The following is a 27,692-nucleotide window of genomic DNA, read 5'->3' as shown; positions in this document are numbered from 1 at the left end:
GGGGGGGGGGGGGGGGGGGGGGGGGGGGGGGGGGGGGGCTTTTCGTTCCATCTCAAGCAACCGGAGCTTTGCAGTCTTCTCCCTCTCCCTGCCACTTAACATGGAAGAAGGAAGAGCCAAGGATCGCGGCTGCCGGTTCCCAGCTGCTGCAGGAGAAATGAACATTTCCTCAGCCCCTTTCACTTCTGAGGGACATGAAATCTATTTCACCCACAAAGCCAGTCCATTTTCTTCATCCTTTGGGCCTTAGGTCGAAAGGGCCCCTGTCAGGCTCAGGTCAGTGTCGTGCCAGAAGATTGGACCGAGCCTTGGCCTTAAGGAGGCTCTGGGCCAGACCTGACCAGCCTGCTAAGAAAGAAAGAAAGAAAGAAAGAAAGAAAGAAAGAAAGAAAGAAAGACGCCGAGCAGGCCCCAGGCCAGCGGAGATGGTCAGAGGGGGAAGGGTCAGGCTGCTGCAGGGGGAGGGCGACTTCCATTTTTATCCTACGTTGGGTGGAAAAGAAAAAGGTGTTAATGGAAAAATGGAGTGTCCACTGAAGATTTGTTGATGGACAGAACTGAGGGACGAGCATCCGTCTTCTTCAGCCAGTCTTTAATGGGACTGTAAGCTGAGCTGTTCCTTTTTCCAGACCTACTGAAGGCGATGGGAGCCATTTTGGTTAGCGGTTAAGGCACCAGGTTAGAAAGTGGGAGACGGCGAGTTCTAGTCCCACCTTAGGCATGAAAGTTGGCTGGGTGACCTTGGGCCAGTCGTGCTCGCTTAACCCCGCCTACCTCACAGGGTTGTTGGGAAAATAGGAGGAAGGCGTGTTGGATATGTTCACTACCTTGACTTATTTGTAAAAATAATAAAAGCAGGAAACAAATAATGCAGATATAATACTTCGATACAGCAGGTGCTTTGATGCTCTCCTTATGCAGGTATTTGGTGAATGTAACAACTATAGTGGTAGGTCATAATAAACACAATAAGTTCATTCTGTGCTGATTCCCTTTTTCTTTCCATGTTTTGCAGGTTCGTGTCTGGCACAGGGCTGGTGCTTTACCCAGAAATTGGGGACAAGCTGGACATAATCTGTCCGAAGGGAGAGCCATCCAAACCCTATGAATATTACAAGTTGTACCTGGTGAAACGGGACCAAGCAGCGTCCTGCAGCACCGTCATGGACCCTAACGTGTTGGTGACCTGCAACAGGCCTGAGCTGGAAATCCGTTTTACCATCAAATTTCAGGAGTTCAGCCCCAACTATATGGGCTTGGAATTCAAAAGACACCAGGATTACTTTATCACATGTGAGTGCCCCACCCTCTCCCTCTTCCCTCAGTGTTAGCTTTCTCTTGCAGACTTCTGTGAAGAGTATCAGTTTCTCTCCCTCCCTCCCTCCACCCCCATTTCCACCCAGAGAACCTCTTTCCACTAGGAAGCACACTGTATTGTTCAGTTACAGTTTGTTAGGTGCTGTGTGGAGCCATCTTGTTACCCATGCCTGTTTTGAAAAATTCTGAATTTAAAGTAGCTGCTGTGCTGGACGCACAAGGGGAAGGATAAACGTTCCACGGCTGCCTGATTCTACGCAGGCGGGCCCAGAGTGCTGCTGCCCTAACGTTTGCCTGGGCAGATGTTACATCCAAGAGCAGGAGCCCGTTTTAAGTCTGGAAAAGGCTTCTGGATTAAAGCGTCGGGAAACAGTCTGAAGGGAGACGGGAAACAAAGTCAGGAGTCCGCTCGCTGAGTGCTGGGAGCGTTTCTGATGATTTTGATCCAGAGATTGAAACCAAAGCAAGCTCCTGGTTAGAAGTCCTCTCTGCGCATCATTGGGGATTGCTTCGATGACCCTTACTTTGTACTGGAATTGAATCTTTCTTCCGAGCTCCGTCCTGCTTTCACTGTAGCTACAGAGCATTTGTGGTTCTTCGGGAGAATCCAGCGGTTCCTTTGGCTTGTTGATTTCGAAATTTCTTGGAAGGGCATTTTTTAGTCTGGGAGGTGCTAGACTACAGAGCTGTTTTGGCGAAAAAACAGCCCAGAGATTTCAGAGCTGCACAGAGGAGCTGGCATGGGAGATGAGCTTGTTCCTCCTTTGGGGCACCTGTTCAATGTATCTCTAGGGCAGAGGTAACAAACCTATCCGGGACCAGCTAGTAGTGTTTTTTTTGTTTTAGCTTCACAGCAGTCTCTTCCCCTCCATTCCCTCAGAGGTTGCCCCTCTTCCCTATCTTTCCACATCAAGGGTGTTTTGTGGAAATGACTTTGGAAGACAGAGGGAAGAGCTGCAGTGTGTACCATCCACAGAGGGGGGGGGGCGAGGGGAGTCTTTCAGGAGGACCCTCCCTGGTTTTCCAGGGAGTAAAATGGAGGAGGGGGAGAAACACTTCCAGTCTCACAAGATTTGGTTAATGTTATAATAAAGATTTAGTATTCATAGTTCTGCTTTTTGCCTGGACTGCCTCAAAGAGCTAACATAATTTGGGGGACCTCTTTTAGTTTTGGGGTATCGTATGGGCAGTAGAAGAGTCACAGAATATATCCCTTACTTGGAAAGGACACGCTCTCCATCTGTCTGTCCACAAAGAGCTTTCTCTTCTGCTCTGATTGCGGGAGAGGCGTGGACGATCCCTTGGCTGGCTGTGCTGCTCGGCCCATCCCAATTTTGCTTCCAATTAGCAGCATTTCCGCAGCCAAAGTATTAGCTTCTTTTATGAATGCCTGGTCACTGGGCTTCAGAGGAGAACATGCACTCACTTAAATTAGGCGAAAAATTAAGAAGTCACTGTGGAAGTGACTCCGCTTTGTTAGATGCAAGAACTGCTGTGTTCAGAATGTGCACATTCGCATATGGGAGGTGGGTTAACAAAATGTTGCAGTTTCTGACAATTTAATTAGGATTTCAGTGGAAGCAAAGGGTACACTATTATCATTAGAATAACAGTAACAAGTACTAGCTCAGTCTACAGTGTAGGTAGGTAAATTAATCTTCCGCGCAGGAAAGCAGCCTTTCTCTCCGAATGTTCTCTTGCTGGCTCCTGACTTCTCTTTCTAACGTCGCATTTTTGTGTTATTTGTCAAATGCTGAAGGGCATTGTTGATAGGGGGTGCAGCCTGAAAAGGAGGCCCTGATTGATTGACTCTCCTCTGGCTGACTTCAGGAGATCCTCTAGTGATGTGGCAAAACGGATTGTTTTAGGCTCTGTCTTTGTTCAGCCCTTGGCACTGAGGAGGACAGGCAACCTCCGGCCCAGCTTATCCTTCCTCCCAATGAACTTCTCTCGTTTCACTGATTTGGGGAAGGAATCCTCTGGTTTCTGCTACATCTGCTTTTCATATAGCCACGGAGGACACATGGAATGCTTCCAGCTGGGGCCCTGGATGCCAGCAGGCTTTCTTTCCTATTGTTTTCTGGGCCTGCCCTGCCTAGATTGTTCCAGAATACCAGTGTGGCTTTGGGCTTCTTTCCTTCGTTTCCACCCTCCACTGAGTGGACATAGGTTGATGCGCTCGTTTGGCCTTCATTTCTCTTTGGAGAGTTCAAAATGGCAGGACAGCGAAGAATGACCACGTACAACTTTTAGATAAATTACAGACTTGGAGCAGAATTTCCTTCCAGGCTGTCCCTTAGTCCCGCTGTGAGCTTAAAGGAGGGTGTGAGGGAATTGGAAGCAGGTGCTTGTTTGGCCCTGCCCTTTCAGCAGAGGGTTCCACCAGCTCTTCTGATTCAGAGACCTGTGTTTTTCCACTGCATGAAGTCTTCAGTTCTCGGCCTCTAAAAGGACCAATTCCTTTGCTGCTTAAAAGAGCTTCCAGAATAGCAGAGGAGTCACTGAGGCACATGAGTGGAGAGCAGGGCAACAGGTCGGGGGGGGGGGAACCAGAAAGGGGGAAGATGAGTGGTGAGCCCTGCTCTAGTCTGCTGGAGCTGGTGATCAATTCGTAGGGAAGGGAATAGGTTATTCAACAGATTTAATATTAATGCTCAGATTTTGTATTTCTCCTTTGATGGGCAGCAGTTTCTAAGACTTTCCTGAACTGGGCTTTGATGGCTTGAAGGCTCAGGTCAAGTAAGGTGGGAGTGTTTTGATTGGGGTGGGGCAGCAGCAGTAGGGTACCTATTCCAAATGATTTTAAGATTATGAAGCATAAGGGTTGGAAGAATCCTTGCAGGTAATCCACCCTGACTCCCAGCTCAGTGTAAGGACCTTAGTAGAACATCATCAAAAATGTCCATCCAGCCTCGGTTTCAATATCTGCAGCAAAGGCAGATCTGCACCTTCTGAGGCAGTTTCTTCTGTTGAGAGTTCATACTGTTAGGATTTTTTTCCTGGTGTCCAGGTGAAAACATGTTCTAGAAATCTAAATTCATTGGGTTTTATTTCCCCCCCCTTCGGATACAATTTTGGACAATTCTGCTTATGCTTTTACATGTCAGCTCTTCAGATGCTTGAAGACAATTGTCCTGTGTTCCCACATTACACACTTCTCCGTGCTACATGGATAGAACACATATAATGTCTTATTCCTTATATGTTTTTCCTTCCTTAATTGTCTGGGTTCCTTTTTTCTGGATATGATCCAGGTGTCAGGGCCCTTAAAATGAGGTGTCCATAATGGAATACAATAGATGAGCTGTGCTCTGACCAAAGCAGACTAGATAGAACCAAGGATTTCTCTTGATCTCAATAGAGTTAGTCTTCGAGATATGACTGTTCACTTAATGGCCAAAGTTATAACATCCCCCCCCACCCCAAAAAAAACTATATACAACCATGTTTCAAAATTACGTGTCAGGCATAAGAAACCACGAACCACGGTTATTCAAATGAGTACAACTTTATTCTACACTGTCACTCCGCAAAAATTTAAATTAGTACTGCTCAAAGGAAATTGGCAGGAGATGAGGGTCAGTGGAATTCAAGTCGGGCTGGACTTAGATCTCTTGTGGGCACGAAGAGACTCGAGGCAGGTGATGCTCACGACGGGCTCAGCCTGGTCATCTCCTACATCATGGCTGCTGCAGCGCCCCTGTTTCCCCAACGCCTGGCAAGAGCTTGGGGAGGATCGGGGCAGAGGCCCAGCCCACAAGTGTGGCTTCCTTCTTTGGCAAAAGACCACCCGTGGATGGATGGCCAAGCTTCCTCCCTGGCGTTCCAAGCCTTGGGGCTTCTCTCGGCCAAGCACGGGGACTTCTTTGGAAGCTGCTCCAAACATGGCTGGCGCTGGGCCCGAATCTGGCTGGGCTCTTTTCCCCTGCTCTGGGGAGGGGCAAGACAAGCCTTTTGCTGCTTGTCTGCCTCCTTTACGGGCCCAGCTAGGTGGAGGGCCTCCCAGGGCCTCCCCCACCCACGAGGTACTTAGTGACCCATGTGTTCATTTAACGGCCACATTAGGAAGAGCAGGGGTGGGTGTCATTAAGTGAGACTGTCTCACTTAATGGCCATCATCGTAATGGACAGGCTCCATTATGGTTGTGGGTCAAGGACTGCCTGTACTACATTTTAGCTGACGTTTTTTATTTTTTTGCAACTGCATCCCACTTTTGGGGGGGTGTCTAGGATAACTCGCCTCAGGACAATTCAGTGCTATACTAATTGTTTCATTCACTTACTTTTATTATTGGTGACCACGTTTTTGTTGATATTATTGTAACTCTTGTATTTCTGGATTGACTTTCTTTATGTGATTATTATTGGCCATGGTTCCATTGAAACTAATTTAACTTTTTTATTTGTTGAATTGTCCTGCGGCAAGTTGGCTGTGGCGAGTTGTCCCATTCTGCACTGTTGCTTCCTCTTCACTTGTGATCCTCCAAGGCCTCCGATTCCTTTCCTGGGAGCAGCTGCATTCTCTGGACAAGATTAGTCTCCTATCCGGAGGGGCATCTCTAGCCTTACCGATGCAGCTGAAATACAAATCCCAGGCGCCTCAACCAGCTTTGGCCAATGCCAAGCGTTTCTTGGTTGAGCAAGCTGGAGAATCACGGGCTCTCCACCTCTGTCCAGAGACACAGGTGTTCTCTATGGCCTTTTACCAGCTAGGGCAAAATAAAACTAGCACAATTGGATAACGATAATAGACTTCCATTTTCTGCATTCTGGTAACATCTTTTTAGGTTAGAGCAATATGTTACTTGTGGGTTGGATTTGACCATCTGGTTACTTAATTCTTTATTTCTTTAGTTTATTTGCTGCCCATCTCGCTTCAAGGTGACTCTGGGCGAATGCTGAAACCATGAACAATAAATATTCCTAATAACAGTAATAAAGCACAATTAAAAAGATGGAGGAAGGGAGCAGGATGCGCATGGGGGCAGGCAGGGTTTTCATCTGTCAAGCATCTCCAGAACAATGCAACCCCATTGGGGCCCCAGGCCAGCTGGCAGAGCCAGGTCTTCAGATCCCATCTTGACAGGGTAAGAAGTTCCAGAGGGTGGGAGCCACAGCACAGAAGGCTCTTCTCCTGGACCCACCAACCAGAATTCCTTCACGGACGGGATCTGTAACATGCCCCTTCTGCTGGGACGGACCACTCCTATTGGGGAGAGATGATTAACCTGGACCCATGCCATGCAGGGCTTTAAAGGTGATAACCAATACCTTGAATTGCATCCAGAAGGAAACTGGCAGCCAGTGCAGCTCACAGAGCAGCAGTGTAACATGGGCCTCTATAGGGGTCCCAAGAACTGCCCATGCTGCAGCATTTTACACCATTTGTAGCTTCCGAATGCCCTTCAAGGGTAGCTTTGCAGTAGTCCAAACATGAGACGACTAGGGCTTGAGTGACTAAGTGCAGGGGCTCCCAATCCAGGAAACGGCGCAACTAGCGCATAACACGAGATTTTGCACAGGCTCTCCTAGCCACAATTGCCACCTGTTCTTTAAGCAGGAGTCATGAGTCCAGGAGAACCCCAAGGTGTGGACTTGGTCTGACTGAGGAAGTGCAACTCCATCCAGAGCTAAATATGTTAATGTTCCGGATCCGAAGCTCCATTTACCCAAAGCCATTTGATCTTGCCAGGGTTCAGCTGAAGCCTGTTGTCCCCCATCCAGACCCCCACAGCCTCCAGGCACCACAGGAGGGCAGGAATAGCCTCATTTTGATCACCAGCAGTGGAGATGTAAAGTTGAATATCGTCATACCTCAACCCATGGTGATGGATGAGATCACCCAGTGGAGAGAGTACAAAGCACTGTGGCACTACACAAATGGGCTGGATCTCTCACTCCCCATCAACACCAGTTGGGACTGGCCTTGGAGAAAGGAGCTGAATCAACTTAAAACTGCCCCCCGACCGCAGCCTCCATTGCTGGCCCAAAAGGCTACCATGGTTGATGATATTGAAGGCTGCTGAGAGGTCAGAGACAGCACTACCTCCATCCCACTCTTGCCAGAGATCACCAAGTGTGACCAATAATGTTTCTGTGCCACAAGCAGGACTGAATCCTGACTGGAAGAGGTCCAGATAATCTGTTTCATCCAGGACTCTCTGAAGCTGCCAGGCAACTGCCTTTTCTACCATCTTCCCTAAAAAGGAAAGGTGACAAACTGGATGAGAATTGTCCAGGCTGATGGGATCAATAGATTTTTTTTTTAAAGAAGGGGCGAACCAAGGATATCTTAAAGGACCCCAGGAGTATCCCCTCCTGTAGTGAAGAATTTATCACTGCCTGAACCCACCTGGCAGTCAGCGTCCTGGAGGCTTTCACCATCCAGGAGGGACAAAGATCTAGTTGACAGGTGGTTGCACTGATGGCATCAAGGACCTTGTCCACTTCATCAGCCCTCAGGATCGAACTGTTCCCAGATAACTGGGCAAGACCTTTCCATAGCATTTCTTATGGACCTGCATCGTGCGTGGGTTCCAACTGGGAATGAACCTGAGCCACTGTCCGTCAGGGGTTGAACAAATTCTTCTGCACAGCCCTGAAAATGATCACCCGAGTCCTCCTCTTCAAGGAGGGACCAGGTGACCTGGAACAGGCCACCGGCTGATACTCTGTGGACAAGGAAAGAGAAGTAACGATGTTTTTACTGCTCTTACCACCACGAGGTAGGCCTTAAATCTGGTGGTGTCCAGTCAGAATCACCCTTCATTTTCTTCCAGCAGCACTCTAGGTGTCTCTCAATCCTTTTCAGAACCTGCAACTCCTCTGTGAACCATAGGGAGAGTCAGAGCGATGGGTCAAGAGTGGTCACACAGGTCCGATCCTGTCCAGAGCCTTGACCACCCTTTGACTCTAGGATGTTACCAAAGCTTCAGCAGGGCCGTGTAGTAAAACCCCCAGGATATCCCCCAGTGCCTTCCTTGATAGTTCAAAGTATGGACATCTGGGGTGATGAGCAATAGAAAAGCTAAGCTATGATCTAAGCCTTTTGTAATGTGTTATTGACACACGGCTATATGAAGACATTGGGGCTTCAATTGCCCAACTGCAACCACCATCCTGATTCCCCCCTCCCCCTAGCAGAGGCCACTGCTAATAAAGGAGAATATTTGTAGCTCAGGATTGACATGAGAGGTCCTTGGTGCTCTCTTGAGCTTGATGGTTTCGTTACGCAAACTAGGTAGCATCATCAGTGCTCACCAGAGGCCACTGGTTCAGTATGTTCAGTAAGCAGTTTAATATTTTATGTGCAGGCTGTTCTTTTGTATGAGGTAGGAATCTTCTGTATGGGGTGATTTTGTGTTTTGGTGTCCCCTGGCTTAGTGTGGGCTGAAGTCAAAAAGAAGAGAGCATAGATTGATTGTGGTGTTTAAGAGACAAATGCAACTGAAGAGGAACACTCTGGGCATTGCCAAAGTTTTCCTTGTCCACTATGGTCTGGAATGTGGCCTCTTAGGAGTCTGAGCTCCCAGTCATCATTGTTAGCCACCCCTATTCTATAACCATAGACCTGAACAAAAATGTAAGCCCTCCTTCCACTTGTGTCACGCTTGTGGGTAGCTGAACTTCAGCAACAGGGTGGTGCAAGACACTGATTTAAAGCTCTCCTGGAGGGTTGTTTCTGTGCTTCGGAATTTAATCCGTTGTGTGCTGCTCTTAAAAAAGTCTGCTTTGCCTAAATTGGTCTTGGATGGTTTTGGAAGTTTCCTTGCCTGAGGGATAATTGGGTCTTATTGTTTTGCTAGGAAGCAAGTAGTCCTTTGATCCTGCCTTAAAACACAGAGCTGGAATGAACACAGCCAAATTCCCACTATTGAAGCTTGTGCTAACACAGCTCAGAAAGCTGAATTCTTTAGCAATTGAGAAGAGGAAGGACAAAGCTGGTCATTAAGATCTCAGGTGTTCATAAAATGGAGCTCAAAGGAGAACATTGAGACACTCTCCAATTTAAGACTTCCTAAACTCCCTCCCAGTAATGTTTGTTTAGAACAAAAAGCAAAGAATGCAGAAGTTTTGTAGTGAAGTCATGAGGAATCCATTACATATGACGTGGGTTAGGTAACCTTGTCTAGAAACAATATCGACCACCCTCTATTTAAAGACTGGCTGAACAATGCCAGTCGTTCTGCCTTCCACATAGCTGTAAGATAAGACTTGTTGTGATGCCTTCCAGCATGTTGGTACATTGTGCTTATAGAATATAACACAGAAATTATGCAAAATGCAAAGGGGTGAGTTCAAGTGGTCTTAGCAGAAGAAGCTCAAAATCTCCAACTTGGATGAGGGGACTGAACATTTTTCTACACAGATCAGTGAAGTTGCAGATTCGGGAATCCATCATGGCTTGGAAAGGCTTGGTTGCTTATGTCTGTGCCTAGCATTTGATCACACAGTATAAATAATGTGGCCATGCTGAGAAATATCAGTAGCCTCATCAGTGTCTAGTTGCCTCCAGATTTTTTGGGTGTTCCTCTGAGATGTCAGTTTCAAGGAAAGTTGGTTACAGAACCTAAGTCCCGTCTGTCTTTTTTTTCCTGCGTCAACCCACCAAATAAACTGAGAGCTGATTCAGCAGCAGCAGCCCATCTTGATGGTTTCTGTGGGTTGCAACTAGATCCATGAGTCATCCTCTTGGCATTAGGAGGTCCCAAGGCTTCATTAAGATGAGAGAGATCATCTTAATGTTCTGGAATTATTTTTAAATTGCTTGTAGACTATCCATTCCAATTTTGAAACAGTTGAAGTAAGCAATAAGTATCACTAGCTAAATAAGCTTGATGCAGATCAGATGTGATTTGGCAGAGACAGGGTGGTTTGAAAATTCATCAGGTGGCAGCTATCTTGTAGTTTGGGTTGAAAAATACCTTGATTTTTATTTCTGATGAATAGAACTACATGGACACCTTCTTGCTGGCTTCCAGAAGGCCGTGCTTTCACTGAGAATGATCGAGATGTCTTAATGCACATGAATGCAGGCAAAAACTAAATGCACAAATCAGAACTGAAGTCAGAGTTTGCAGTGAGCAGAAAGTTACCTTTGCTTTGCAGCCTAGAACCTTTTCCTTTGAAGTGCCTTTTGGATTATCCCATTTTTAAATTAACAATTCCTCCCTGCAATTCACACCATTAGGATGTATAAGCAAAGGGAGGTGATTTATTATGGAACCCAAAGAAATGGCTCCCCTTGCTATCCAAATGCAAGACTTGAAACTTGCCTTCTCCTAGTTGCAAAAGGGAGAGTAATGGAAAGACACAGAATAAACCTGTTTAGTGTAGAGTAAGCTTGGTTGATTTCTACAGGCTTTGCCCCATCTGTGTTTGCATCAGGTTGAAAGACCAAGGCTTGTTTCTTCCTCTTTTCTCGTTTCCCTCTCATTTTTGTCTAAAGCAGGGGTCCCCAACCCCAGGCTGCGACCCGTTTGGACCTGGGCCGTGCAAACGGCAGGCAAGCGTGCACAGCTCCATTTGCGCAAATGGCGGGCACTCGCGTGCGTGCGTGAAGCTTCATTTGTGTGAGCGGTGGGCACTCCTGCCGCTTGCGCAAATGTAGTGTCACACGCCCATGTGAGTGCCTGCCGCTTGCGCAAACGGAGCTGTGCGTGCTAGTGCATGCACCTGCCACTCACACAAAACCATTTCTTCTCCCCCCACCGCTGGCCCACAAAGCCATAAAGGTTGGGGACCACTGGTATAAAAGAAACAATGCATAGTAGGGATTCCTCTCCCCCCTCCCCCCGCATCATCATGGGTGGCTTTGCCCCTTTAAAAAACAACAACAATTCAGAACTCCAGGATTTTAGTTCAGACAAACCTCCGGATTGCCAGCCTTTGTTTAATGTTCTAGCTAGCCCAGCGTTGGGTTTGCCATTTCTCATCTGCTTTCAGAGAGGGGAGTTTTGTTTCCTCTGTGAATTAGAGCTTAAGAGAGTGAATTGTGCCTCCTCTTTTTCCAGGAGTGCCTGGAAGTCTCTCAACACCTATTGGAAGCAATAGCGAACGGGTGCAGAAGGCTGTTCAGCAGCCAGCTGCCTCTCTGAGTGCCTTGGGAGGCTTGTGTGCACTGGGTGTTTTCAGAGATATGTCCCTTGAATGGTAAATGGGTGCAGCCTACATAAAGGAAGGAGAAAGAAATTCTTCTCAATGAGTCCTTCAGTTGCTTTTCTTCAAGAGTGGGAGGACTGAATTGATGGCAGTGCGGTGCAGTAGTAGCATGTAGAGGTCCCAGTGGATCCCAAAGTGAACCAGAGCAGGCAATGTAGAGTAATGGCTAAAAAGGCCAGTGCGATCTTGGGGTGACCAAGAGAAACATGGCGTCCAGAGACCGGTAATTGTTCCCTTGGAACAATTGTTGCACTGTTCGGATCCCGCATGTGGTATTGAACTCCTGTAAGGGGAATATGTAGGTGCCTGAGCAAGTAGAAAGGAGAGGCTCTAAGCTAGGGGTGTCAAACTGCCGGCCCGTGGGCCGGATGCATCATAGCGAAACCATGCCCACCCCATTGCCGGTAATGGCAAAAAAGTCGCAATATGTCGTGACGCGTCACGTGACGTTGTGAGCTTGACACCCTTGCTCTAAGCCAGCGGTTCTCAACCTATGGGTCGCGATCCCATTTGGGGTCGATTGACCATTTCACGGGGGTCGCCAAACAAGGCTGTCCGCCATTTTTTTCCCCTTTTCTGGCAGGTGCCTTACCTCTCTTGAGCTGGGCCAGCTGGTGGTCGGCCTGCTCCGTCTCTGCCGCTTGCCAGCTACGCCTCGGCCGGCGCAGGGGGCGGAACCACGCATGTGCGGCGCTCCCGGGCAGGGAAAGTCCTCAACTTACGACCGGTTTAGTCCTTGACTTACGACCGGTTTAGTCCTCGACTTACGACCAGTTGGGGGTCGCGGCATTAAAAAGGTTGAGAACCACTGCTCTAAGCGAAACAAGCCAGACACCAAGACACTCAAGGAATTATAAGCATAGGATCTACAAACAAAAAGAATGGGTTGAAATTACGGAAAAAGAGATTCTAGCAAACAGTAGAGGAAATGTCCAAATGATCACAGCTGTTAAAGTAAGGTGCAATTTCCTTAGAACAGTGAGGGAGTCTCCCTTGCTGCAGGTTTGAGCCACCAGTTGGTTAGGATTCAGTGGATTCTTGCACTGAGCAAGGCATTGAACTAAATGACCCCTGAAGGCTTTTGATTTTGTGAAGAAGTACTGTATATCAGAAAGCCTATCTTGACCATATCTCTAAAGAGTTTTTAAACCCAAACAACAGAATGGAATACAGAATAAGAGAGTTGGAAAGAACCTGGGAGATCTCTAGTCCAACCCCTGCTCAGGCAGGAGAACCTATACCATTCCAGGTAAAGCCTCCAGTGATGGAGCACCCACAACTTCTGAAGGCAAGCTGTTCCACTGGTTAATTGTTCTCACTGATAGAACTTCTCCTGAGTTTTAGGTTGGCTCTCTCGTGTTAGCCATTTTGTCACATTGTCAAAGGATGCAATAAGATTTGTCTAGCATGATCTATTTTTGACAAACCCCTATTGGCTTCTGGGTATAACTTTGCTGGCTTCTAAATGTTCACAGATCCGTTATTATTATTATTATTATTATTATTATAATTTAATTTATATACCGCCCTTCTCCCGCAGGACTCAGGGCGGTGCACAGCGTATTAAAAACAGTACAAATACAAAACATAAAAAAAATACAAACCCCTGTAAAACCAGATTAAAAAACCGAATATTAGAAGCTGTGTTTCTATTTAAAATTATTTTTAAAATCACCCTAAATAAAATCCTCCCTAGGTCAGGCCCGCTTGCTGGAAAAGCCATGTTGCTGATCTTTACCAGGATCTTCCCAGGTATTGATGTCAGGCTGATTGGTTTGTAAGTTCCTGGATCCTTTCTCCCCCCTTATTTGAAGATGGGAACCACATCAACTCTTTTCCAGTCCTCTGGTATTTCACTGGTGCTCCAAGATCTTTGAAAGAGATGGTTCAATGGTTCTGAGATCATGTCTGCCAGTTCCTTCAGAACTCTGCGATTTTCTGATGATTTGAACTTTTCTAGAGTGGATAGATGTCATATTACCATTTTCTTGTGTATTTTGACTTGTATTCCTAATCTGTCTTTTACTGTACTGCTTTTGATAGATTGGATTAAGTTTCCCTGTTGTGTAAAGACAGATAGAAAAAATGAATTAAGCAGTTCTGCGTTCTCCTTGCTGTCCTTCACCTCCTTGCCAGCTTCTCCCATTAGTGGACCAATCATTTCCTTGACTTTTTTCTCGTTTTTACATGATGAAAGAAATTATTATTATTATTATTATTATTATTATTATTATTATTATTATTATTATTATTATTATTATTATTATTTATTATTAATTATTATTATTATTATTATTATTATTATTATTATTATTATTATTATTATTATTATTATTATTATTATTATTATTATTAAATCTTTGATTCAGTCTGGGACTGCTAAAATCCTAACAGTTCAAGTCCTAACCAAGGACCTAAGAGCTGTTAAGGTAATGTCTGAGTATATAGACAGTTCTGAGTAAGGTGTTTTTTTTTTTTTACAAAGTCAGGACGTTCAGGTCTGATAAGTTCAAAATTTCCATGTATCTAGGCAACCCTTTGGGTATTGCTCCAAGGACTCCTATTACTATTAGTACAACCATTGATTTCTTCCTCCACAATCACTCAACTTCAATTTGCAGATTGTGGTATTTCATTATTTTTTCTAGCTGTTTCTCTTCAATTCGTGCATCGCCTGGTATTGCAATATCGATGGAACAGACTTTTTTCCTTTCTACAGTAGTGACGTCAGGTGTGTTGTGGGCAAGAGATCTTTCTGTTTGGATCCGAAATGTCCCATAGGATCTTGACCTGTTCTTGAACTTTTTAAATTTGGTATTCCCAGTGATTTTTGCTGCATTCGAACCCAAACTTCTGCCAAACCTTCCAATGTATGATTTTGGCAACTCAATCATGACATTATTGCTGTTGTTGTTGTGCTTGTTCTTGTTCTTGTTACTGTAATTGACATTCATTGCAAGTCTTAGTTCATTCTGAGCCTAAGCTTTCCTGACTTCATCTTTACAAATCCTGGCTATATATGTTGGTATTCTGATTTAATATGTGTCCTTCTTTTCACTTTTTATTCTTGTTCTTTTTGTCTTTCATTTTATCTGAGTGTTCTTTATGCAGCCATGTTGGTTTCTTCTGGACTTGTTATAATCTCATTTTTCAGAATTTCTTAAACTTCTTGTTTTCCCCTTAAAGATTTCCAGCCATGGAATCCTTCTCAAGCTTTCTCTAAGTTTGTTGAGATCAGCTCTCTTGATGTCTAAGACACGAGTTGACTTTATTCTACTATGCTTGTGCCTGCATTGTGTTGAATTCCAATATTATATGGTCACTCTCCCTCAAGGTTCCTGTAACTTCAACCCCTTTTATCATTTAATCTCTGATAGTGAAAATTAAGTCCAGTATTGCTGACCCTCTAGTTTCCTTCTCTACCTTTTTGGGAGACAAAGTTGTTTGCTAGATTTGTCAGGAATCTGTTGATCTTCCACTAGGTGCAGAATTTGTCTCCCATTTGATGTCAGGGTGGTTAAAGACCCCCATTATTGTTGTGGTGTGCTTTCTGCATAACTTAGCTAACTGATTAGCAAAAAGTTCATCTATTTCCTCTGTTTGGTTGGGTGTTCTGTAATACTGTATACACCTGTAGCAATGTCATTCCGTTTTCATTCTTGGGTTTTTTTGTTTTTGCATTTCTGTAGAGGTATAGTTATTTCTTATATACAGTGCAACTGCATCTCCTCTTTTATCAGATATTTCTTTTGCTTGTCTGGTCTACAGATTGCTGTTCAGTTTCCCTGAGTAGTGATACAGTTGATTTCCAAAAACATTCTTCCCAGTTATTGTGAACTAACCCATCCCCTGCCAGAAGCCCCCCTGCCCCATGCAGGTATTTTAGACTGTGACGAAGTTCTCTCATCGACACCATCCCCTAAGCCAGTGGTTTACTTTAAAAGTTCTGTGTTCCTTCATTGGGTGCCTACCTTTCATTGGGAATACAGAGGTGACCACCACCTGTGTCCCCATCTCTTTGGCTTTCATGCCTATCTGCTCATAGTCTCTTGACATTTTTTTCCAGCTTTTTGTCATATCATCCTTTCATATCATGAAAGAGGAAGAAGGGATAATAATCTGTGGACTTAATTATTTTACTAAATTTCTCCGTCACAACTTTGATCTTTGTTCCTGGGAGACAAGCACATCTCCTGAGATTGATTGTCCCGTCTATAGATTGCTGATTCAGTTCCCCCGAGCAGTGAGTCTGCTATCACCAACATATTCCTGCAAGCTTTCTTACGAAATGATTGTTTGGCTCAATGGGGCTGGACTGGGTTGGATTTTTTTTTCCTTCTATGAGTGACATATCTCCATTGCTTTATCTCTAAAGGTTCATTTTATTTTTTTCCTAAAATGTTTCAATTAATTTACATTTAGTACAGATATAACTTGGGTCTTCTATGGGTATGAATACATATATGGCCCATATTTTGCAGACTTTTTTCTATGACTGTTTTTTAAAAGTGCTATTATTTTTTTTAAAAAAATCCTGTTTTTGTTTTTTTTTGCTTAAATTAAGGAATTTAATTTAATCCTTAACCAACTTTGGCTAGTTGGTCCTGAGGAGTTGGCCACTGGCGAGTTGACCTCTTGGGGTTAATGGTGCAATACTACTTGTTTCAGCCCCTCTTGTAGCTAGTGTTGAGATTCCTTTGCTTCTTCCAGGCCGCCTCCATTCTCGGCTGTCACTCTGCCCCTCCCACTATCTTTCCAATGTCCGTCCTCCTCCCTCTTCCTCCTCCCTCTCTGTCCCCCTCTTCTTTCCTTGGCAGTTCTTCAGAAATGACCCCCCCCCCCATTGCCAACTTATTTTATCTGTACTCTTCCTCCTTTTTCTTCTCCTCCATTCCGAACTCCTCGTACAACTGTTATAAATGCAAGCCAGTTGTCAGGCACCCAAATTGGGATTATGTGACTGAGGGGTTGGGGGTTAATCATAATATTGGGGATGGATTATAAGTCATTTTTTCCAAGGCTGTTTTAACTTCAAACCATTGAGGAATATGTGTACTTAAATGTGCAGTGTGTGTATGTATGTATGTATGTATGTATGTATGTATTGGTTGATAGGTTGGTTGCTTGATTGCTTGCTTGGTGGTTGATTGGGATTTATGGATGGTTAACTAGAAAAGAACCATGGAAGAATGTTTTTGTACATGTTAACTGCAACAAGATGCAATATGCACAAAGATGGAAAGATTCCAAAATACCCACTCTGGAGGAATGCTTATGAAGATGACAAAATTCTCCAGCATGAGGGATGGATAATCCACATGATTGGGTTTCCTGAAGTCCCTTGTACCCAATAAGACTAAGTCTGGGATAGCCACGCCTCCTGCCTGGCCGCACATGCCCAGTTCCGACTTAGTCTTCTACCCAAACAAGGCGTGTTGTTTCTTCTCTCCAGACTCAGGTTTTATTAAACTATTTTCCCTCGGAGGTTATTTTCTCCCTTTTCCCTCAAATCCTCAATTTTAGTTTGTTTACCCCCCCCCATACCTCCGATCCTTCCTCCTATTGTTTCGTTTGAGGTTTTATTTTCCCTTTTTCCCTTGGCTAAGGGATTGGAGGGGGTCTCTTTTGTTTAGTGGATTCCTGCCTTTCCCCCTTTTTTCTTTTGTTGCGGCATCCAGGGATTGGGGGTTGTGAAGTCTTTTCTCCACTCGCCCCAGTTGATCGGCAGGTCTCCGCGGAGGCTAGGAGGGCAATCCAGTCGAAGGGGAGCTGTTTCGCTCTCTCTGGCTGCTGCCCGGTTGTTATTTTTTGGCCAGGTCGTTTTGGGGAGTGCGCGGAGCTTCCGCTAAGGCCCCAAACGGCACGAATCGCCCTAGCTCTCTGGGGGAGGTTTTTTCTTGATCGCGTTGCAGAGTACACAGCAGACGCTATGCTGCATGCCGCCAGTTTTTCAGCCAGAGCAATAGCAGCCAATATTTCGACCGGGCGCTTACTTTGGCTGAAGCAATGGAAGGCGGATTTAAAATCTAAGAGTCGTTTGTCCACCGCTCCTTATTCTGGTGGAAAACTATTTGGAGATGCCCTGGAGCCATACCTTGTAGAGAATAAGGACAAAAAGAAGGTACTGGCTCATCAAGGCAGGAGAGCAGATAGAAAGCCTACCCCCTTTTATCGCCGACAGGGATTCAGGGGCAATACCCAGGGCTCTAACAACCAGCACGTCCCTTTACCCCAAAATCGGACCGGCAGGCGGAACGTTTTGGGAACAAACCCAGGCAACCACAACAACAGTCTAAACGGCCCTTTCGAGGTGCGGGGGGCCGTCCCTATCGGAGGAATAAGTGACTCCGTGGAAGGTCCCCCCATAGGAGGTCGCATATCCCTGTTCTCGCGGACCTGGGAGGACACTACTACAGACGCCTGGGTTTTGTCCACAGTTATCCACGGACTGACCTTAGAGTTTTTCGCAAATCCGGTAAACCGCTTCATCTCTTGCCCAACACCTTCAAACCCGTCAAAATGGGCTCTTATGAAGGAGGCCATTACCCACCTTCTCACAATAAGGGCAATAGAACCGGTTCCCCCCGATCAATGGGGAAGAGGATTTTATTCAATCCTATTCATAGTCCCAAAAGCCTCGGGAGGATGGAGGGCCATTCTGGACCTAAAACGCTTAAACTCTTACCTAATTTACAAAAAATTTAAAATGCAAACACTCCAATCTATTCTGGCCAGCATAAGGAAGAACGACCTCCTCACGTCCATCGACCTCAAGGAGGCGTATCTTCACATTCCAATTTTTCAATCACATCGCAGATTTCTCAGATTCTGTTACGGATCTTATCATTATCAATTCAGGGCACTTCCGTTTGGCCTTTCATCCGCCCCGAGGGTATTCACAAAGATTCTATCGGTCCTGGCAGCTCACCTCAGACTGGAGTCCATACGGATCCAGTGTTATCTGGACGACATCCTCATACAATCAGGGTCGGTCCAGGCGGCGCAGTCAGAGGTGGCCCGCACAATAGAGGTACTCCAGGATCATGGATTCTTGGTGAATTTCCCCAAAAGTCAACTGGTTCCATCCACACGGCTTCTTCATCTTGGAGCAGTAATAGATACGACCCAATGCATGGTCTATCTTTCACCGGACCGCATAGCCAGTCTCAGGGCTCTTGTCCAACTGGTACAACGCACCAGGTCAGTCTCACTCCTCACTCTTTCCCAGCTCTTAGGCAAGATGATCTCTTGCATCACCATCGTACCCTGGTCCAGACTTCATTCGAGGACCCTGCAATGGTTCCTCCTTCCTTTTCAGCGGAAGAAGTTAACATCCTCCAACATATTAGTGCGGTTGACTCCCCTAGTAGCATGTTCCCTCCTGTGGTGGCGTTCTCGAGCAATCAACAAAGGCTCGAAATTCAGGGAACAGTCACGGATGGTACTCACCACGGACGCCAGTCTCTTTGGCTGGGGGGCTCACCTCCAGTCTCTGATAGCCCAGGGGAGATGGTCAAAGGAGGATCTGGCACACAACATCAATTGGCTGGAGCTCCGGGCAATTCATCTGGCGTTGTGTCACTTCCAGCACAAGGTGAGAGGCCAACACATACTTGTCCTCAAGGACAACATTGCGGCCAAGGCTCATGTGAACCACCAAGGGGGCACCCGATCAAGCTCTCTGATGGCAGAGGCCACACTGCTCTGCTCTTGGGCAGAGGCCAATCTGCTATCGATAAGGGTGGATCACATTTCGGGTGAGATCAACCAACAGGCAGACGCTCTCAGCAGAGCGACAGTGGATCATTCAGAATGGCGTCTGGATCCAGACCTGTTCCTAGCCATATCTCGCAGGGTGGGACACCCAGTCCTCGACTTGTTCGCCTCGGAAAAGAACTCCCAACTTCCAAGGTTTTTCTCCCGCTTTCAGTCTCCAGGGGCGGAGGGAGTGGATGCCTTACGCATCCCGTGGCCCCGGGGCCTTCTTTACGCTTTTCCTCCGCTTCCTATTCTTCCAGCAGTCATCCGCAAAATTCTGCGGGAGAGGGCGGAGGTCGTTCTCATAGCCCCTCATTGGCCGAGACGCCCTTGGTTTGCAGATCTCATGAGCCTATCTGTAGCCACCCCGTGGCGGATACCTCCAGACCTGATAGCACTCACTCAGGGGGCGCTCCGCCATCCCGATCCTCAATGGCTACAATTAACCGTATGGCGATTGAGCGGAGACGTTTGACTATGGAGGCTTATTCTCCGAGGGTCATTGATATCATCCAGGCATCTAGACGTCCCTCAACGAATAGAGTTTATGACTCTACTTGGAGGAGTTTTTCATCTTGGATGTCCAAGCATCAGGTACAGTTCTCATCTCTCACTGTACCTCAGGTCCTACAGTTTTTGCTGGACGGGATGGACAAAGGGCTGTCTCCTAGTACTCTTAGGAGACAGGTGGCGGCTTTGGCCATGGTTCTTTCTTGCGACGACGCTTCATCTCTTGCTCACCACCCTATGATCCGTTCCTTTCTTAAAGGAGCAGCTAATATAAAGCCCCCCAACGGTTCATCGCTATCCTTCCTGGGATTTGTCAAAAGTTTTACAGGCCCTTACCGGGTCACCCTTTGAACCTATTCGCTCATGCGATCTCAATCTGTTATCCATGAAGGTGGCTTTTCTGGTGGCAGTGACCTCTGCCAGACGTATTTCCGAATTGGCTGCTCTTTCGGTGAGGGAGGATCTTTGTTTGTTTCGCCCTGACTGTGTAATTTTACGTTTGGATCCCACATTTGTTCCTAAGGTGAATTCCTTGTTTCACCGGTCACAGGAAGTGGTGTTGCCAAGTTTTTGTCCTCGTCCATCTAGTGACTTGGATCGCAGATGGCACACTTTAGATGTTCGCAGAGCACTTCGCATTTATATTAAGAGGACATCTTCTTTCCGTAGATCTGAGGCTCTCTTCGTGTCATTCGCTCCGACCTCAGTGGGTCTCAAGATCTCTTCTACCACCATCGCTCGATGGATAAAGGCTTGTATTGCCAGAGCATATCAATCACAATCATTGGCTGTGCCGTCACGTATCACAGCTCACTCTACTCGCAGCGCGGCCACTTCTGCTGCCTGGGCTACTCAGGCGCCTATTGGCGACATCTGTCGGGCGGCGACTTGGTCCCCTTCGCCATTTATCCGTCATTATAAAATAGATAGTTTTGCTTCTGCTGATGCTGCCTTTGGCCGTCGTGTATTACAGCGGGTAGTTTCATCTCCTGCATCACGTGCCCCGTCTGTTAACCTTCCCTAGGGACAGGCGAGCTTTGGTATGTCCCAATCATGTGGATTATCCATCCCTCATGCTGGAGAAGGGGTGTTGGTCTTACCTGAACGCCATTTCTCAGCATGATGATGGATAATCCACCCCCGCCCCTTTTTCTTTTCGTGGGTTCATGGGCACGGTGATAGGAGTCTGGAGAACAACACGCCTGACTTTGTCTGTTGCTTCGCCTCCGTCGGAACTGGGCATGTGCGGTCAGGCAGGAGGCGTGGCTATCTCAGACTTAGTCTTATTGGGTACAAGGGACTTCAGGAAACCCAATCATGTGGATTATCCATCATCATGCTGAGAAATGGCGTTCAGGTAAGACCAGCGCCCCTTTGCAGAAATGGCAAAGTTAACTTGCTTGATCAGAGAGAAAACAACAAGTGCAATTATTAGAAAACCCTTTATGGACTTTTTGCTGCAAACAGAAAAACTAAACTGGTGACCTATTCTATAATAAGAAAAAATAAAATATAGGAAGAAGGCAATTAGGATGCCTTAAAGAGGGAGGACAGATGATAAATTTCCTCCACTGAGGAAAATTAAGGAAGACTCTGACTAGACATGACTTAGAGCTGCTCTTAAGGCCTACTTTGTGGCGATAAAAGCAGAGAAACAGCATTATTTCTTTGTCCTTATTGTGCCCACAGAGTGTCGCCCGGTGACTGTGTTCCAGATCACCTGGTCCCTCCTGGGACAGAAAGGCTTGGTGATCATCTACAGAGCCACGCAGAGGAATTTGTTCAACTCCTGATGGAGAAAGGAACTTGGATTCATTCCTGGTTAGATCCCCTGTGTGGAACAAGTCCATGTGAGATGCCTGGGGAGACTCGGTCTTCCCCATTATCTGGGTACGGTTTGACAATGTTGGATCTGAGGAAGTGGACAGAGTCTTTGACGCTGTCAGATCTACTACCTGTCAGTTTGATCCTTGTCCCTCCTGGATGGTGAAAGCAGGTGTGTTCAGGCAGTAATTGATTAATCCCTGCAGGAGAGGACTTTTTCAGGGCCTTTTAAGGAGGCCCCGGTTTGCCCCCCCTTAAGAAACCATCATTTGATTCCACCTGCCTGGACAACTTTTGTCTTGTTTCCCATCTTCCCTTGTTAGGGAAGGTGTTCGAAAAGGTGGTTGCTTGGCAGCTTCAGAGAGTCCTGGATGAAACTGATTATCTGGACCCCTTCTGGTCAGGATTTAGGCCCGGTTATGGGACAAGACAACATTTAGTCAAACCCCGTTTGGAAAACTGTGTCCAGTTTTCGAGGCCTCACTTAAAAGAGATATTGATAAGATTGAGCGAGTCCAGAGATGGGCAACAAAAAGGGTGCAAGCTCTGAGAGACAGTCTGGTTTCAGGCCCAGTTATGGGACAGAAACGCCCTTGGTTACACTTGTGGATAATCTCTGGCTAGAGAGGAATGGGATAGTGCATCCGTCCTTGCTCTCCTTGACCTCTCAGCTTCTTTCGGTACCATTGACCATGTATCCTTCTGGACCAACCGTGGGATTTGTGACTGGGCGACACATGCTGAGCTGGTTCGGTTTCTTCCTCCAAGGCTAGTTCTAATCAGCGTTGATAGGGGCTGAGAGGTCCGGCCCACGGCTGCACCTCTGTGACACCGCAGGGCTCCGGAGTCTCTCTCTCTGCTCCTGTTTAACAGGATGAGGTACCATCAGCTCAGCTTCATTTCTTCATCCTGAGTGACCCAAGTAATGCTGTGACTGCCCTTTCATGATGCCTGGAAGCTGAGGGGGGGGGGGTCTGGACAGGAACCACAGGTTTCAGCTGAATCTTGATAAATTGGAGGAGCTGTGGGTATGTGGGGCCTTCAGATCTTTTATCATCTTTAGTTCTGGATAGGGTTGCACTGCCCAAGACAGACTCTGTGCATAATTTGGGGGTTATCCTAGACTTGCAATTCCTGGTCAAAGAACAGGTGGCAGTTGTGGCTCAGAGAGTCTTTGCACAGCTTCATATTGTGTGTCAGTTGTGCCCTTTTCTGGATCTTGTGCTCAGTCACTCATTCCTTGATCATCTCTTGTCTGGATTATTGCTATGTGCTCTACATTCTGGAGGCCCCACCTGTGGCTCCTGTAACACCTCTGTTAAGTGAGCTGCACTGGTTGCTGATCTGCTTCCAGGTCCTGTTCAAAGGTGTTGGTTATCATCTTTAAAATCCTTTATGGGTTCGGGATACCTGAGGAAGTGTTCTGCCCAAGTGGCACTGGCCCACCCATTTTGTTCTGGCAGAAAAGGCCTGCTGTGGACCCTGATGGTCCAGGAATTTCAGCTTTTCTGCTGCTGACACCCCTCTTTTGGAGCATCTTGATCCTTCCCCCCCTCCTTTTAGGCCTTCCAGAAGGGCCTTCAAACCTGACTCTGAGGCTGGCCTGGGGCCCCCAATGGAGCCACTCTGGGTTGGAGGGGGTTGGTGCAATGACAGGGAAGGCACCACCCCTGCTCTGCTTGAGCCTGTGTTTTTTGTTAATCTGTACTTAATCCTGTGTAATTTTTATATTTCTATTTTATTACACCGTAAGCTGCCCAGAGTCACTTTGGACAGCGAGTTGGGCAGCATAGTAATTTAATCAATAAATATTTGTATGTGTCAAGTCCCCGTATGTGAAGAGGTGGTGTGGCTTTGTGCTTTAAAGCCCCATTGAGGTCCTGCTGCTGGCAAAGTGGGGAGCAGAGGAGTTTCGGCAAGCTACCCCCCTTCACCTGGGCAAGCCAAGAAGGCTTCGGAGGCAGAACAGGGAAGGTCTGGAAGGAGGCTGAGAAATGACTGAATTCTGGTTTGTTCTGGCCAGCCATCCAAAGCCTTCCTCGCCAGGGAGAGCAGAAGGAGGGCTGCTGGCAGATGTGTTTCCTTCAGTTGGGGTGAACTACTGTGGTATGGGGTAATAGATCTGTATCTTTGGGGTGTCTACAGACTTGTAAATCTTAGTGAGGAGAATATATTAAATTGGGAGCCTCTGAAAATGGAGAAGCTTTTGCTGGGGGAGAAGCAAAAGGAGAGAAGAAAGATGACAACTGATTGGTTAGGGCTGAGAAAAGTAAGCTGATAGAGAGATATTTGGGGTGTGTGTGTGTTTTTGGCCTTTTGATACCCGTGTATTCATTAGTTTTATTAGTTGTATTCATGGGGAGGAAAAAGCTGCCCAATTTCACTTATTTTAGGGGCTAGCTGTTGTCTTCTTTCAAACCCCCCCTCCCCATTGTATTTTGGTGTTCCTTTTCTCCATCCAAAACATGACTTTGAAAGGAGATCTTTGCCTGGATTCTGCTTCTACTAGATTACTGGGTATTCATTGCTTTGCAGCCATTTTTTTGCCCCACAATTGCCCAGAAGGCGGGGAAAGAGAGATGCACGAAGCAGCCTTTGTGTGTCTGGCACATGTGGATTTGCACTAGTTAAAATTAGGCCGTTATGCAAGGCCCGTACTGAGATGAGCCTGGAGCACGGAAAAAGCAGGCCTGGCACCCCTCTTCTGGTGCCTTCAAAGCACCGCCATTATGCCTTCCTCATGTGCCAAATATTTGTGCTCCGTGGTTGCTGGAAAAGCAGCAGGCAAGGCCTCCTGGGGTGGTGTTCTTAAAACTGCCCGGTGGAAGGGTCAGCAGTCTCCTGTGGTGGACTACGGCCGTTGTTCTCAAGATCCAGATATTGCAAAATTGCCTGGTTCCTGGATGACGCTCCGTAGCAGGGGGAGGCTAAAATCTTGTGAAATGTTTGCCATTTTCTCTTTTTTGTGGAGTTCAGTGGATGCCTTCCAGAGATACTGTAGGTGGGTGCCCACGGAGATCCTGTTGTGAAATACAGGCTATGTGGTCATCTGGATTCAAAGGGAAAACAGTCATCGGAAGCACCCACGTTGCATCTGGCAGGACCTCCTGAAGTCCAAATTGCTTTTTCCCTTTTCCCTGTTTGCAAGCTTCTTATTGGAATATTTTGGCATCCTGTCTCCATCCTGATTTTATTTTAACTGGTTGTATCTTACTTCAAATTAAGGGCACTGAAGCTTGAGCAGGGGGCTGGACTGGATGACCTCCAAGGTCCATTCCAACATGGCCTTTAGGGGCTTCTTATGGGGAAGGGATTTCTTTTCAGGACCTTTGTTGGGTTGGGGTGGGAGAAGTTCCTCTTCTCTGCCTTGTCTGTTCCCCACCCGGGGCCCCTTCATCCCCCCCCCAGGCATTCCAGGGGCTGCTGCCTGCACTGCTAATTAGGTTGGGTTCTGAGGAGAGCAGAGGAGGCCAGACCCTCCGCCCCCACCCCTGAATCTGCACAATGGGAAGAAAGGGGGCAGGAAGGCAGCCAGGCCCTGTGCTGGAGCTGCCCTCCCCCCCAGTCCTTCTTGCCTGCTTTAAGAGAGAGCTTGTTAACCGGAGGGAGAGACACAAAAGGACCTGCTCTTTTGGCATGCCCTCCCAGGGACTGTCCTAATCCTTGGGGGGGGGGAGAGAAAGACAGGGGGTTTGTGAGTGTGTGTCTTCCCGCACCATGAGTGCCCTGACAGCAGCAGGACAAGCAGAGTCTCCATAGTGGGAGGGGTCACCTTTCTCTTGGGAGATCTTGCCCCCCCCTGGCCTTCAGAAAGAGCTAAAGAACAAATGGGGTGCCCATTCTGGAGGTGGCTTCTGGATGAGGAAAGAGCCACCTCTTTCCCCCCCCCTCTACTTTGTGTTCCCTCTCCTCCTCCTCCCCCTCCTCCCCTTTGAACAGCATTTATTACTGTTGTTATTTTTTGCTTTATTATTTAATGTGTAGTAGTTTTATTGTTTGTAAGCTGCTTAGAGTCGTCTCTGGACAAGATGGACAGCACATCAATGTAATAAAATAAATAAATTCATTCATAGTTTCATTCCATACAGTGTTAACCCTGTGAACTCTAAAGCTTTCTCTTTCTCTTATGTATTCAAGATGGTCAGTGATTAATATTTATGTATTATTTATATGTAAGGATGAACGTTTATACATATGTTGTATATAGCATGTTTAAGTGTGTGTTATGCATGTGTACACTTTTGAAAACAAGCAACTAAATTTCATTTTTAATATGGGCCATTGTGCCCACAGTAAAAAATGACAATAAAGGTCTGTCTGTCTGTGTCTGTCTGGGCAGGACTGGTCCAACCTGCAGAACTGGCAGCCCCCTGGGCAGAGGGGGGGGGGGCGCGTGGCGAGGAGGAGGAGGGGGAAGGGTAACTATAAATGGAGCTCCTCTCCCACTTTCTGCCTCTTTGACCACTTCAGGGTCTTAAAGAGGGAATGGCCACCATGTTGGGCCACTCTGGATGAGAGCAAGGCTTCGTGGGGCAGCCTTCCCCAGATGGAGTCATGGCAGCCCTGGGGAGGGGGCAGGCCCTCTGGGCAGCCAGGCAAGGCCCACCCTTCACCTGGCCTCTTGTGCCGCTTGGCACAGTTGCCCCTCCTCGCTTCCCACAGCCCTGACCCCTTTTTCTTCTCTCCTTCTAGCCACCTCCAACGGGTCCCTCGAGGGCTTGGAGAACAGAGAAGGCGGCGTCTGTGAAACTCGCTCCATGAAGATCATCATGAAAGTGGGACAGGGTGAGTGGTGCAGGTGCCCCGGATGCCTTCCAGGGCCAGTGTGGGTCCTCTGAGACCCCTGGAGCGAAAATGGGGAGACCTATAGAATGATTTGGACTTAAGCTTTGTGTCATGCTAGAAAATGGCATTTGGGGGCCCTGAATGACTTTGGTCCTTCCCAGAATGCCCAGGGACCTGGAAAGATTCAGTACAAGCCAACTGTGAAACTCCTTCGCGTTTTAGATGTTTTTGGCCCAGATTACCATCCGTAGCTGTCCTTTCCCCAAACCACTCCTTCCAAATGGGCAGAGGCTCATCTTCGTTTCAGTCCTTGTCCCAAATAGAGGAGCACCTGTTTGAGAAGAGGGATTGGCTGCAGTTTTTCTTTGCATGGTGCAAAATCAAGAAATTTTTTTCCCTCTTGCGAATTTAAATTGCCTTGATTCAGGAAGCTAAATAAAAACTCAAAAGGCAGCAGAGAACAATTGTAAAATACAAAGCACTGGAAAGCGAGAAGGGAATAGGAGGAGGGGGGAATCTTGGAAATGCCCTTCAGTGCCATCATGTAAGGCAAGAGAGATGTTCTAGCTGGGAAGCCTCTGCAAGAGCAGAAGAAAGTCGGGGTGCAGAGCCTCAGTGGAAAAAGCTGCTCCTCAAGAACTGGTTCCAACATTGGAGCCTCAAAAGTAGCTTTGATTTCACTTTCAAGTTTCATATAGCTAGCTTATGGCAAAAAAAATATTAACCATGTAGAGGAAGCTTAATAAAACTCTGTGCATCATTAGAAGGAGGGGAAAGGAGTAAACCCATTTAAAAGCCTCAGAATAAAAGACTGCCCCTGCACCCGCTTCACTCCGCATGAAAAGAGATGCCCGAGAAAATCCTCTGAAGAAGACTTTTTCCCTGCTGGTGTTAATGTCCAGGAGGCCCTTTTGCATGGCCTTCAGAAGTGACGTGGGCAAAAAAAATAATGGTGTAGAGACTAGGAATATAATTTGTATTATTAAGCAAAACAAAAAGTAACCCAGATATCAAGCACTAATGAAATGTAACAATAGAAAACTAATTAAAAGAAGAAGAAGAAGTAATGTGGGCAGAAAGAGGCAGAATTCAGGGCTGAGGTTTCAGCAAGAAAGTCAGTACAGTCAAAAGCAGCATAAGGACGTGGACAGGATCCTGGGGGGACTGAATGCAACCACATGTTTATTGGACCCGTGTCCCTCCTGGCTGGTACTGGCGGCTCGGGAGGGGACACGAGCCTGGCTCCAGGGAATTATAAACGCTTCTTTGCGGGAGGGTGCCTTCCCCGCAGCCCTAAAGGAGGCGGTGGTGAGGCCCCTCCTTAAGAAGCCCTCCCT

General features: G+C 46.8%; 1 protein-coding gene across 1 annotated transcript in view; it reads left to right on the top strand.

Moving 5' to 3' along the window:
* LOC107291216 (ephrin-B1) overlaps positions 1–27,692 on the top strand; it is a gene marked incomplete at its 3' end in the record, with an annotated part of 75,791 nt that overhangs the window by 42,124 nt on the left and 5,975 nt on the right. Inside the window, exons 2-3 of the mRNA XM_015820187.1 lie at positions 1,016–1,293; positions 26,263–26,355. Of these exons, the coding sequence (XP_015675673.1) occupies positions 1,016–1,293; positions 26,263–26,355 (371 nt within the window). The remainder of the gene's footprint in view (positions 1–1,015; positions 1,294–26,262; positions 26,356–27,692) is intronic.

The sequence above is a fragment of the Protobothrops mucrosquamatus genome, unplaced genomic scaffold (genome assembly GCF_001527695.2).
Source record: "Protobothrops mucrosquamatus isolate PMUCROS unplaced genomic scaffold, P.Mucros_1.0 scaffold1081, whole genome shotgun sequence".
NCBI lineage: Eukaryota > Metazoa > Chordata > Lepidosauria > Squamata > Viperidae > Protobothrops > Protobothrops mucrosquamatus.
This window is presented reverse-complemented; position numbering and strand designations above follow the sequence as displayed.